The sequence below is a fragment of the Eleutherodactylus coqui genome, chromosome 3, assembly GCF_035609145.1.
Source record: "Eleutherodactylus coqui strain aEleCoq1 chromosome 3, aEleCoq1.hap1, whole genome shotgun sequence".
NCBI lineage: Eukaryota > Metazoa > Chordata > Amphibia > Anura > Eleutherodactylidae > Eleutherodactylus > Eleutherodactylus coqui.
Window position 1 is genome coordinate 280,868,568 of NC_089839.1, and position 14,184 is coordinate 280,882,751.

At 43.6% G+C, this 14,184-nt stretch overlaps 1 protein-coding gene across 1 annotated transcript in view; it reads left to right on the forward strand.

Moving 5' to 3' along the window:
- RABGAP1L (RAB GTPase activating protein 1 like) overlaps positions 1-14,184 on the forward strand; it is a 332,919-nt gene that overhangs the window by 42,567 nt on the left and 276,168 nt on the right. The window contains exons 5-6 of the mRNA XM_066597506.1: positions 1,894-2,068; positions 13,173-13,330. Of these exons, the coding sequence (XP_066453603.1) occupies positions 1,894-2,068; positions 13,173-13,330 (333 nt within the window). The remainder of the gene's footprint in view (positions 1-1,893; positions 2,069-13,172; positions 13,331-14,184) is intronic.

A 14,184-nucleotide genomic window follows, 5' to 3' on the forward strand; every position in this document is an offset into this window, starting at 1 on the left:
ATTTATAGTGATTTTTTTAACGTTGGTTTTGTATTTGTATAGCACTGATGTTTAGTCTCCATGGTGTTAATTGGGCGTGGGAAATTAACAAACGTCATGATGCAGGGAGTTGGCCTGAAGGCCCATTTACACACAACGATTATCGCTTAAAATTCATTCAAACAATGTCTTTTGGGCGATAATCGTTGTGTGTTCGGCCAAAAAGCTAACATCGTTGGCTTTTTGGCCGAACAAGGATTTTTAGTTCAGCTTAAAAACCATTGTTCGGCCGGCTAGCTGATAGCAGGGACCACAGGCTGTGATTCTCCACAGGAGCCCTTATAACATTGTTTTGTAGCTGCTGTCCCCATGGAGAACCATGGAGCTGTATGCAGATAACAGACCTCCTGCTGGTATCTGCATACAGGTAACTGTCGCTCAAACTGTCTTTTGAGCGAATTTTGAGCGATTTTCTTTGCGTGTTAAAGGGGCCTAAAGGTGCCTTCTGGTAGGTGGCGCTGCGGAGGTATTGTTCCATGTTCCCATTTGAAGATTTCCCAGAGGAGTATAGAGGGGCTTGTAAGTCTCCTCACACCTTCTAGATGCGTTTTACTAAGGAGTAACTATACCATTCCCGATCTACATCATAGGCCTCTCACTAGTAATCCCACAACCTACTGCACACTGAGAAGGGCAAAAAAGAATTCAAACAGTCTTTCTGTTCATGTTTTTTTTCCCCCCTTCTGAAGAAAACTCTGTTTTAACCTTGTATTCCCAGTCGTCGGTACAAGGCTTGTTAAAAGACCTGACATTGACAAGGCAGGAATGCTGCCTTCCAAAAGGTGGTGTTGTAGAAGCATTAACCCATCTTCCCATTTGCACCCCTTTGGTGGGAAGGAAAATATTCCCTTTCCCACCGCAGTGTAAAATTTGGAGGAACCTACCCTCTGACAAGGCTTGAAGAAACTCCCAATGGTCTTGGTGACAAAATTTGTCCAGGGACCGAAGGGAGGAGTTATATTATTTGGTGCCATCCTTTCTACCATCCACTTCTCCCTGGGGCCTTTCTTCACCCTTCCACCATGGTGTACTGTATGCTGCTTTCTGATCGGCCAGTGGTGCTCATAGGAACAGTTTTGGCCAATCAGCGCAGAGTGTAATGTTTTAGACTACCATTAGTGCTCAGTGTGCATTGGGTAATCGAAGAATCACCACGGCCATCTTGGACCTAAGAAGGGCACCTAAAGCAAGCAGATTCCCTCTGATTCTCTGGAATGGAAAGTTACTTTAAGTAGTAGTTTGAATCCAGTATTATTCTGTAAACTTTAGAATAAAAAGAATAAATACAAATTGGTGTTACTGTATATTATAAAAATTGTCCCTACTTCTGTTGAACCATCGTTGTGTATGACTAATGGTATAAATCTGGATGATCACTAATGACTTATTTATTGTTTAAAGGGCCACTCCAGTGAAAACACATTTTTCCTTCCCTTCTCTATTACAACTGTGTGACAGGAGCTGTGTAATCTTCACTATAGGCGTGTCTGTGTCCTCTAAGCAGTTTCTGTGGTACACTCCATGTAATAGCATCACACAGACTGAGACATTGACTATTTTCAGACAGCATAACCCAAAGTAGGTCTGAACTGGCCAGAATTGAGATCACATGACCATCTGAGATATGAATTTCATTTCGAAAGGATTAACTAACCAAGATAATTTCAGCTCACTTATATATACTGGGGTATAGCTACCTAATTTAAAGGGGAAAAAAATAACTAGAGTGGCCCTTTAAAGAATATGAAGCCCATGTATATAATCCAGCACTGCACATAAGTTATCACATAAGGCCTCCATGCGGGAGGATTCCGGTCTTCATACACTAACATAATGTTGCCTTTTTACTTTTAGAATAATGGACCAGTCCACAAATACAGAAATCGCCTCCTTCCCCATCTATAAAGTGCTGTTCTGTGTCCGCGGGCAGGACGGGACTTCAGAGTGTAACTGCTTTGCATTCACTTCACGGGATCTTGATACGGATGAGTTTCAGATCCATGTATTCAGCTGTGAGATCAAAGAGGCGGTAAGCGTTCTGATGCTGCAGTTTTGTACAAGCCGCTCGCTGCTCTTTTTGCAACCGCTGGTTCTTTTAGTCTTCATTCTCTATTCCTTTTAAAGTCTCATTTAGGCTATTCTTTTTTTTTTTTTTTAAAGGGACTCCGTCATGAACTGTAAGCACCATGAACTAAGTTCTGTTGGTTATAGTTTAGGTAAAGTGGAGTCCGGGAAGATGTGTATCGTGCTCAACCGCTGTGTCAGTATGCGCACGCCAGCTTCAAACTCTGCAGAAGCCTGTGTGAACACACTCCCATAGAGATGAATGGGAATGAGCACGCAGAACCTTCTGAAGAGAGTCAAACTTTTGTACAGAGGATATCGCAGGAACGAGGGACCAGGTGAGGATGGAAAGTGGCTTCCTGGACTCCACAGCGCATTTATAGTCATCTTATATTATTAATCAGATTAAATGGCGAGAAACTTTGTCAGTACGTACTTTGTACTGATCCAAAGTTACTGATGGTAATCTATCCCAGAGCTGCATTCACAATTCTGCTGGATTACGAGATCAAATTTCCCGGCATTCCTTGCTGACTTTCTGCATGAAGACTGTGGAATGGTGTTAAAGTAATAATCGTCTTTATTTATCTATGCCTTATGCATCCGTGTTCTACATTAGGCTGCCTGCACACAGGCGGATATTTGCTGCGGAATTAGTGCGATTCCACAGCAAATACCGCCTGTTACTTTCTGCGGAGAGCCGCTGCTTACTACTCACGAGCGGAAAACAATTGCGATTTCCGCTCGCAGATGAAAAATTGCAGCATACTCCATTTTCATGTAGGATCCGCACGGACGGCTTGCATCGAAGTCAATCGAAGCAGTCCGATCCGCCCGCAATGAAAATTGCAAATAGGTTGCGGATTCTGCGTCATTGCCTAAGGATGTCATGGGGGAAAAAAAATTGAAAAAAAAAAAATCTGTACTGCGCATGTGCGACGGCGAGCCCCCGGGTAAATGCATAGCACAGAAAAGACGGCGACAGAGCAGGTACATGCGGGCGCCGCTGCTGCTGTGCAGGCGGCCTTACTTTACAACACTTTTTATCATGAGTTCTGTCCCCTCTACCTGTGGATGCGGTGATGGCGAACCTGATAAGAGTTTTACAAGGGCCTGGACACCTTTCTTGAATGTAACAATATCGCATGTTCTAGTCGGTGATCCAGGGATTATTCCGATTGCCAGATTGGAGTCAGGAAGGGAATTTTTGTCTTTTAACCCCTTGAGTGGCACGCCCGGAAATTTTCCGGGACGAGCTCCACTGCTCATAGCAACATAGCCCGGAAGATTTCCGGGCTATGTATCACTATGGGAGCTGCAGAGCACAATGCCACAAGCTGTGACAGTGTGCTCTGCCTGCACAGTCCCACAGAGAACAAAGCAAGGGCTTTGAAAAACCAGCAGAAGATATTGCCGATATGCCCGCAACCTCCTGTTTCTAAGTCTCCTGCTTTGTTTACAGGTTGCCATAGAGACCATCGGCTTGTCAGAAGCAAGCCGATGGTCTCTGTGGCAGGGAGAGCTGGTTGTTAGCTGTCAGAGGACAGCTAGGTACCTGCTCTTACAGCAGAGATCAGAGAAAACCTCCGATCTCTGCTGTGTTAACCCTTCACATGCTGCAGTCTATGTGACTGCAGCATGTAAAGGGCTGTCACTGCAGCATGTAAAGGGCTGTAACCATTGGATCCCCGGAATGTGATCAGGGGTCCTGATGGGTCCCTGTGGAAGTCCCCTAAAGGGACAAAAAATTAAAAAAGGAAAAAAATTATAAAAACACTTGTCTCCCTTTACTTTGTAAAAAATCAAAAATAAAATCAGACGTGTGGTATCCATGCGTCGTAATGACCCAGAGAAGGAAGTTAATGCATTATTTAACCCCTTAATGACATGGCCCCTTTTTTTTCTTTTTTCCCCATTTCTTTTTTTCCTCCCCCCTGTTTAAAAAATCACAACTTGTCCCGCAAAAAACAAGCCCTTATATGGCCATGTCAATGGAAAAATGAAAAAGTTATGGCTCTTGAGACGCAACTGCAAAACTAGTTGAAATTCAATGATTAGACCATTTTAAAAAAACCTGCCCTGGTGGGCACGACAGGGTGGTAGGAAACCCGCCACTCAAGGGGTTAAAGGAGAAAAATTGGCTTTTTTCTCTTTTGAGTTTTTGTTTTTCTTTTGTCTTCCTCTGGATCAACCTTGGAGGGGTAATAAGTAGAGATGAGCGAGTATACTCACTAAGGCACATTACTCGAGCGAGTAGTGCCTAGCCGAGTATCTCCCTGCTCGTCTCTAAAGATTCGGGGGCCGGCGCGGGTGACAGGTGAGTTGCAGCGGGGGGGAGAGGGGGAGAGAGATCTCCCCTCCGTTCCTCCCCGCTCTCCCCTGCCGCTCCCCTCCCACCAAATCTTTAGAGACAAGCGGGGAGATACTCGGCTAAGGCACTACTCGCTCGAGTAATGTGCCTTAGCGAGTATACTCGCTCATCTCTAGTAATAAGCTGACGTAAATGGAAATGTGTTCTTTTTCAGCCTAACATACTATGTCACTAAATAGTGCAACAGGTTACGCCGTTTTGTCCAGTGCAATGACAAGACAGTATGATGTAAACCTGCCGGACCTCATCTTAGTCAGTGTGGACAGTCAGTTGCCATTTGTCCATGACCCTAGCGTCCCTAAGTCCCTTAGCCAGAACTGATAAGTATTACAAACAGTGAAAAGTTATTGGCAGGGGAGTACTAATTCATATTTATACACCCCCCCCCCCCCACAGACAGATAGCGGGTGTATTTACTGGGTGTAGATTCTGTTGCAAATCATTTGTGTCAAATACAGTTCTGGGTGGAATTCTCCTTTAACTTGGGTATATAGGTGAACCTCTGTATGCAGTTCTCAGACCTGAGTGTAATGTGGTTTTGGGGGAAGTGTCTGGTGATTTCAGTAATATGACCATGGTTTCCTTATATTGTGCGCACGCACATATAAAAATAAGAAGTGACGTAATACTCACTAGTCCGGAGCTCACCGGTGCTTCTGTTCCGCATTTTTCACTGCAATTCCATTGCTTGTTTATTCGTACAGTCACTGAATGGTAGGAATTGAACTAATTTCACTTCTAGGAAGTTCTGGACAGATTTGTATCGCATAGTTGTATACATCGCCCGTTGACTTACTTAAACGCTTATTTAAATTAAGCTGTCCTGGAGCACGTCGCATGGTATCATCAGAAGTCTATCAAGAAGAGTCTCCTGTGCCAGGGGGAGTGGGTACTTGGCTGTCTGGCACTTGTTCTAAAAGCAGGGAACAGAGGAACCCCCTGATCCCCGTCGTTTAACTCATTACATGCCGCAGTCAGTGGGATTGCAGAATGTAAAAGGTTGACAGAGGGCGGAGGATGTCATCACAATGTCCCAATGGGTTGCTATGGCACCTGGTGGCATAAAGATGGACTCTGGGTCTGCCATCTACTGCTGCTTATGAGCCTCATCATCTGCCTTAACTTCATAGGTAATAGAATACTCTTCTGTATTGGAGTATAATAGTGTATTCTATGAATAATCAAAGGTGATGATATTCAAGTCCCCTAGTGGGCTAAAAATAAAAAGTGAAAGTCAAATGAAAAATAGTAGAACATTTAAAAAAATAAAAACACCCAAACTCTACATTTCTTCCCTTTTCGTATGTTTAAAAAAAAATCCACAAATTCGGTATCGCCACATTAATGATGCTCCCATGTAGATCATCACATTGGACCATTTGAAAATACAACTCGTCCCACTTAAAGAAGAAAACACTGTTGGCAGAAGAAAAGTTAGGGGTCTTTGAATGTGGTAGTAGAAAAAAAAAATGTTTTTTAATTTTTTTTTAAAGTACGAAAAAGTTGATATTGATTTAATTTTACTGACCCCCAGGATTAATTACTGTAACCTATTTATACCGCACAGTGACTGCCATAAAAAAGAAAAATGTCAGAATTGCAGATTTTGTAAATTTTTGCCTCCTGAAAAAAACGGAATGAAAAGTGGATCAAATTATTTTATGTTCACAAAAATGGGATAAGTGAAGGCTAAAGCTCATCCTGCCAAAAACCCTTCCTAGAGTTCTATTGATGGAAAAATAAAAGTGCTCTTTGAGTGCGACGGCACAAAAATGAGACTTTAAAAAGTAAAAAGTGTACAAAAGGAGCAAAAAAAAACCCCCTGTATACCCTTGGTATATCGCTGAAATCATGCGACCCAGAGAATTATGTTGTTGCATTCTGAAAGTCATAAAAATTAACCCCCCCCTCCAAAAAAGGCAGTTTTTTTTTCCATGCAATCGCAAAAATGTTTGTTCTAGTTATACAATACATTGTACTGTATGTACTCCAAAATAATACCATTAAAAAATACTGGTCCTGCAAAAAAAAAAAAAAGAGCCTTCGCATGGCTATGTTATGGCTCCAGGAACGTAGCGATGAAAAAAACTGAAAAACTTAGTTGGTCATTAAGGCATAAAAAGTTTTTGGCACAAAGGGGTTAAAAAAGGGGTCTGTTTTTTTTTATTCACTGCAACTTATCTTCCTCTTGTGTGCCTCTTGTTTACGATGTCAGAAAATGAAAGTGTAATCAATAGAACACTTCCATGTCAAAACCCACACCAAATGATACCGGTTTTGCTGCGTTTTCTTCAGATGCGGAAAATCTGCTACTCGTTAATGCACCCTGCTTGTGTCTGGGTACTTTGGAGTATGGCACAGTTATAGACAATGGGCCAGAATGCTGCTTGTAAGACCAGAACTAACAAGTGGAGGCGTTTCTCATAGCAACCGTTCAGATATCTGCTTTTTTTTTTTGGGGGGGGGGGGGGGGTTGGTCTAAGCTAAAAAAAATTAAAAGAATGGGTCTAATCGGTTGCTGTGAACATGTTGTCCTCGCCATGAGCCTGTGAATATAGCGTTAGGATACAAAGCTCAGTTGTGCGGTGGCGGATATACAGTAAGTCTATTCTTGACATTTCTGTGCAGCTGCCTACATTATTCTGGGTCTGCTTGGAGATGAATTTCTTGATTAGCTCTGCTTATGTTCCCCTTATGACTTGCGTGATGAAGAATATTCTATTGTGTCAGCCAGTCTTAACTAAAGCCACAAGACAAGTGAGATTTTTTTCCCCCCATGGAAAGATCCCCAGTTTACACAATTACTACTTTTTAGCAGTTGTGTGTTTCTTTATTTTGGATGGAACTTGTATCTGTCTAAAAGTTATACTGAAATGTCTGTTTTAGTACATTCTTGTATTCCACGTGTAATACAGCAACAGTGCTGAAGCAGTTTTTCTTAAAACTCTGTTTTGCTATTATTCTGCTGTTCATCCTGAGAATGTGTTTTACCATTCTACAGGATGTGGTCCCATACAGTCTAATTAGACAGACTGTGTAGAGACATGTCTCATTAACAAAGGGACGGATGCAGCGTCCGAGAGCCAGGCCTTCAGTGGCATACAAGATGGTGGTCACAACAGTTCCCCCCCCCCCCCCCCCCCCCTACTTAACTAAAGCCGACCTCAGCGTTTTTCTAAAGTTGAGACAAAGTCAGAGGCAGGAATTCCTCAGTGTGCTGACCCATTACCGAGACTCCCAACCTCTCAGTGAAAAGGGCCTTACATCATCAACAGCTAAGAATAAGCTGGAAACTACAATATTCACTAACCCAGTCTGGAGAGTGCAGGGCAGTACCGCCACACCCTACCCCCTTTGGTTATTACAAAGCATTTAACCCATCCCGGTATACTATTCCTGGGATCTCACTTCCTGTGTCAGATTGTAATTCAAGACAGCGTGCAACAAACAAGAGGACTGGCCAGTCCCATTTAAAGATTGCTGCTGAGCCAAGCAGAAATCGGGATGCACCAGCCTACACTAAGGGTCCTCACATAATTCTTCTCCCCAAAGATTTTCATAGAAAACACACTGTTACTGACACTAGGATGGAAAAGAGTAAATAGTTAGGTGGCTTGCAAATGGGTGGAAGTGGAATGACCTTCACTACCCCCTGCTCAAACTGGGTGGTGGGCACTTTATTAACACCCCCAGCCGAGACCACTATTATGGAAATGGGGATGTACTCTTGCAACAATAAGACTGTCAGCGAGACACAAGCAGACACTGGAGTTCTAATTTAATTAAGTAGCTTTAGTTTCTAACAGGAATTCACTGACAAGACTCCACCTAGACACCCCTTTTAGTCTAAGCATTCAAATCACATAAAACGTTATCTCCGGTACAACTATAACACACCACCATACTCACTGCTGCACAGTCATTCTTATATATATTATTATCAATGTTAGGACCCGTTTTTACACCAACTATCCCAGCAAATAATCAACAAGGACTCTATCACCTTCCTGCAAAACAATAACCGTTAGCATGCAAAACAAAATTCTTCTTCTTCAGGAGCAGCATACATTAAGTATAGCAGTCCCAAAGCAACCAACATAAATGTCCAAAACGTCTCACTTAGTCCTCAGCACCACGTAACCCTGTTAGGTCGCATGGGCTCCTCTGAATCTGACTTAGTACTGAAACCGGTGGGAGCCAGGTTGCTTTCCCATGAATGGATTCCAATTGGCGAACACAAGGATGGACTAGGGCACGCCCATCTCCTCACCTCTAAGTCCTCTTCTGTGCATTTCCCTTTCATCCACAGCTGGAGGTGGTGGAAGACTTGTATACTGCTGCCACGGTCCCAACATGGACTCCAGAATTGAGAGAACACTCCGACCAGTCTGTTCAGCAGGGGTGATGATATTAGGCAGACCTTTCGAGTAATTTTTCCGGTCTCCCCCGGAACACAAACGAGAATTTGTCATCCTCGTACTCCTTCACAAAGGGCAATAAATGTTCCGGAATAGCCTATCGAGTCTCCATATTGTCCCTGTGAATTAAGATCCACGGTGGGAGACCAAACAAATCCCGTATAGGTGGTACAGAGCTGACACCTTCAGTCTCTTTCTTCCGCTGCGGTAGAGGCAGTAGCCACAGATTCCGCATTAACAGCCACAGCACTCAGTCCCGTAGTTGTCGATAACTCCTCCTTAGACAAGGCCACCCCTTTGGAGGGCTTCAGGGCCAGTCGCTTTTCTTCCTCCCTTTTTTTGTTTTTTTAAGTCTAACACAGGCGGAAATTGAAAACTGACAAGTTCAATTCACCTGGCAACTTGACACACCTGGCGTGGAGGTATCATCCTGTTTGTGATGCCAAGGTCTGCCCTGCAGCGACCGAGAGCCTAGCCTTTAGCCGTGGAGACAGCAGGGTACAAGATGGCGATGGTTGACAGTGGCACTAACGTCTCCTCTACTGAGAGCTGAAGTACATCCCAGCTTAGCCGCTTGGAGGGGATAATATTTAACAGTCCTTACTACCGAGGATTAGTTCTAGATAGTCTTCGTGACGCCAGTGCCCCTTGATGAGTGACGAGTCACTTGCAGTAAATAAATGAGCCTACAACCACAATGTCTTTCAAAATCAGAGGCACTCTGTTTTCTTTTACTCACGTTTCAACTTTTGATTTTCCAATACAAAATAAGTTCTTTTGCTTTTCAATGAGAAACAAGTGCTCTTAATCAAATTAAGTACCACATTTCTTGACATGCTTTCTTCCATTGCACACCTTTCTAAAACACTTAAAAACAGAGAGTTCTCCCCCCCGCCCCCCCCAATATATAAAAAATTGGAAAGCGCCTTAGGGTGCAAATGTCTATGCTCACCTGGTGTGGACATCTGGACCCAACTCAGGTCTCCAGGTGCCTCACCTGTGGTTCTTCAGATAATGATCGATAGGCTGTGTCCTATGCTAGTAGCATCCACTTGAATAAGGAGAGCTGCACGGATACTGGGGGACCTCTAGAAAGAGCGGCTCTCCCCAGTGCATAAAATAGGATAGCCGTAGAATAGATTACAGTATACCATCAAAAGGATCCCCAATGGATCTGATGACACTTACTTTGAAGGAGAGGGATATGGCTCAAAGAAGCCCCCTCCTAGTAGTGACATATCCTACAAATGCATATCCCCCTCCTTCAAAAGAAGTATCAGCTGATCTGTTGGGGGAACTTTTGATGGTATACTGTAATCTATTATTCTACAGCTATCCTAGGAGCGCAGGATTCTTTAACACTTTTCGTTTTCTTTTTCTACCACCCCCCCCCCTCAAGGTGCACACATCCTCAGTTATAGTTATCTGATGGACATTCTCTTGAGGCAGTCACTCCCGTCTTGCAAAGAATTCTCAAACGCTCCTTCTTCTCATCTCTTACTTCCCAGCACCCTGTGCTAGCTGTAGTGTATTTTGTTCCTTCCTTGGCGATGCAGTTCAGCGGGGGAGTGTGTGACAACCAGACTCTAACGTTTCCCCCCAGGTTGCGTCCTCTGAGCTCCAGTTTTCAGCGGGCATAATTCTCCTGGCATGTGAGACTGGACCAAGGCTGCGCCCCGGCAAGAGCATCAGTGCCGCTGACCTTAGCGCACACCACCTCCTTCACCAACTACATCTTACTCTCTTCCTCTTCTTGGCTCCTCCCTAACCCCTTAAAAAAACAATCTCGCACAGCTAGTTGACCCCAACACATATACGAAACGCAGGCTAACTTTCACATAAAGATGAACAGACCAAAAGTGCTGGAGGGACCCTAACTCTGGGTCACTACAATAGCGCCCACTTGTCAATTTATTCATAAATTTCCAAGAGGAATAGCACAGTGCAGGAGTGGTAAAAGAGCCTCAGAGGCTCCAGAATTATTATTTTTTGTTTGTTTCTTGAAGAATGCAAGTATTTACTAAAACGGACAAGTCAGGAAAGTGGACAGGTCCTTACGGCCACTCGGGGTGAAAATGCAACATTTTATAGTAGCTGCAAAGTGAATGAGGTTTTTAGAAATCTTTTGCATATGCTAGGTAAAACGTACTGCAGAATTCACTTGTCGTACGAATTTGAAATCCACGCTATGTCAATTTATGCTTAGATTTTCGGTGCAAATTTCATCCTTTGCAATGCATGAAGTGAATTTTACAGCAGAATTCCCCAATAATCCGCATGTAACACTTGTGGATTTTGCAGTGGAATTACAGCAAAATCCATGGCAGAAATTTTGCTCTACGTGAACCTACCCATAAAGAGACTCTGTCATCAACTTTTACCCCTATAAGCTGAGCTTATGGACTAAAGGTAGGTGACCCGCTGAGTGTTGGCATGTAAGTGTCGGCATTCGAACTTCTCATTCCCGCCTCCAAGACTTCTCCAGAGCAGCACCGGTCCTCTGGAACGCACTACCAAAGGCTACCCGAGCAATCCAGGACTCGCAGAACTTCAGGCGTGCTCTAAAAACGCACCTCTTCAGGGAGGCATACCGCATTCCCTAAACAAACCCCTCTGTACTCCGCCTGATAACATTCTCCCTGACCTACTGACTGCAATTGCTGCTAGCCATCATAAACCGCTCCTGCAGTCACACCGTTTCTGCCGTCACACGGCTAAATGTCTGACCATTGTCTATGTGTATAGCATCGCTCACTCTCCACCTCGCCATACTGTGCACATCTCCAGCCCCTTTACCCTCTGTATCACCCCATTACTTGTAGTATGTAAGCTCGTTGGAGCAGGACCCTCACCCCTATTGTTTCCATCAACTGATTACTATATGTAACCCTGGTTCTGTAATGTTTGTATTTTGTCTTTCTGTATTCCCCCCTGTCTATGTAAGCGCTGCGGAATATGTTGGCGCTATACAAATAAAGATTATTATTATTATTAAGTGTAATACTTGCCTTCCCTGTTGTTCCCCCAGTGTCGGTGCTGGAAGCCGCCGCTCACTGCATTAAGTAGTCTGCCCGTTCTGACATTGGGGGAACAATGAGGAAAGTAAGTATAACACTCACTTGCCCGGACTCAGTGGGGTCACTTACTTTTAGCCCATAAGCTCAACCTATAAGGCTAAAAGTAGTTGACAGTCTCTTTAAAGAGTCTGCCAATATTCATTCCAAATGAAACCCTGAGTCATGGGGCCGGCACTTTACCGGCTTTTCTTTATCTAGAGTGACAGTTCTCTCCCTGTTTGTGTAGGGCGGTGAGCTGTCATTAGATGATACGGATGGAGTGGGGCTGGTGCTGTGCAGCCCCCATGACCCCTGTTGGAATGACTATTTCAAAGTCTGTTTGTTCTTAAACCCTGCAGTGTTTCACAATGGGAGATACATGGGCTCGCTGTACGTTCCTGTCTCGGAATCCTGCTGCCCGATGTTTTGACAGCATGAACTCTGTGGCAGGATCCAACTATTGGCACCATAAACCAAGTTATGTTGCTTATAGTTTAAGTGCCACTGAGTCAAGGGAGTCTCTTTTCATACTTACTCAGCTCCCCATTTCTGAGGTGGCCCTTGACTCTTTCGGAAGGCTCTGCATGTGCACTGCCATTAACCTCTATGGGAGTGTGAGCACACAGAGAGGTGGTATCCGTATGCCCGGTCCCAGGATATTTGAAGAATTCAAAGACACTCTGGCCAAATGGTAAACCCAACATAAGAGATCGAGAGACGTGTACTGTAACACAAGGAGTTGCATAAGTAGTGCAGATTACAGACACTGTGCAAACAGATCAGTCGGTCTGTGAGTGCTGGAAGCAGCCTGTGAATTTGCCCTTCCCCCACAGCTCAGAAAAGTTCCAATAACTACAGAAGCTCAATACCTAACAACAGACAGTGGATTGCAGAGCGTCTGGAAAGGAGATCCCTAGTGGCAGCCACTTCAAACTTGATTTACCGTCATAGAACAACTAAAATTTTCATCCAAGTGTTTTACAATGTTGATGAGACATGCAGGCTATTAGATGAACATAAGTTGTCTAAAAAATTGAGTGCCTTTTTTTTAAAAAAAAGTGTTATTTTATGGGAAATTGAAGTATTTACTAATGCAGACGTTAACGTTGGCTTTTCTTCTGTCACTCAATGCAATGTGACGTAACATGAAATGTTTCCATTGACAGTGTTTATAGAAAAATGTGCTGTTTTGGTCATTGACTACTTTTCTGTTTACCCCCATAGGTATGTAGGATACTGTACAGCTTCTTTACGGCATTCAAGCGCTCAGCAAAGCAAACTGCAGATGTAAAGGATTCCTTCCTGCCAACGCCAGATAGTGATGCGTTCACATTCACAGTGTCCCTTGAGGTGAAGGAGGATGACGGAAAAGGGAATTTCAGGTACTTGTTGTTTATGTATACCACAATATGTTTCATGTTCTCGGCTCATAATTTCTTTTCCCCAAGGTGTAGCCCCTCAGGCAGTTTAAGCCTTTCAAGAAAGGAACGTATGGTGTACGCTGCACTTGGAGCGGGGTATATTAGAGATGTCGTCTGTAGCGAAGGGGAGGGATTTCTTCCATGACGGCTATCAGTGACAGATTGAAGTAGAATCGGATCAGACGTGCTGCTGTCATGTAGACTCCCTTCAGATCCACCTTGTGAGACATCAAATGGGACCGTATTAAAGGGAAACAGATCAACTAGATTTCTTTTTATATTAATTAAAACCAAGTGGTGCACTATAATCCTTTTTCTTTTTCTTCTTCCTTTTTTCATTAGTTTTTATTTTCTGATTGTACATTATTAGTTTGTTTTTTTTAAATTTAATTTTCTGTACCTAATAAGGTATAAGCTTTATAGCAGCCACATGCATCATAGGAGCTTGTAGTCTGAAGATGTCCATTGAGTTATATAGGAGAGTATTGTGGGCATGCTCTGTGACTTGTCCAGAGGTTACTGTGCAGAGATGCGGAGGAGGTGAGCTGTGACAATCACCTATTGTGGATGATCTGAGCCTATATCCCCTATATATAGATATTACCCTCCATTTGTAATACTGCCTGTAAAAATGAGAACTACTGGGATGTGGCCTCTACAAAACAGGAAGTTGCAGCTTATTATGAGGCTCAGTGGCCAAAGTGAAAAGGGCAAGACTTCAGAATTTTTATGTTATTTTTTTCAGAAAAATAGTTCTTAAAGTGCACTTGTTGTTTCAGGTGACTTTTCAGAATAAGCTGTTGCGTGTGGCCATA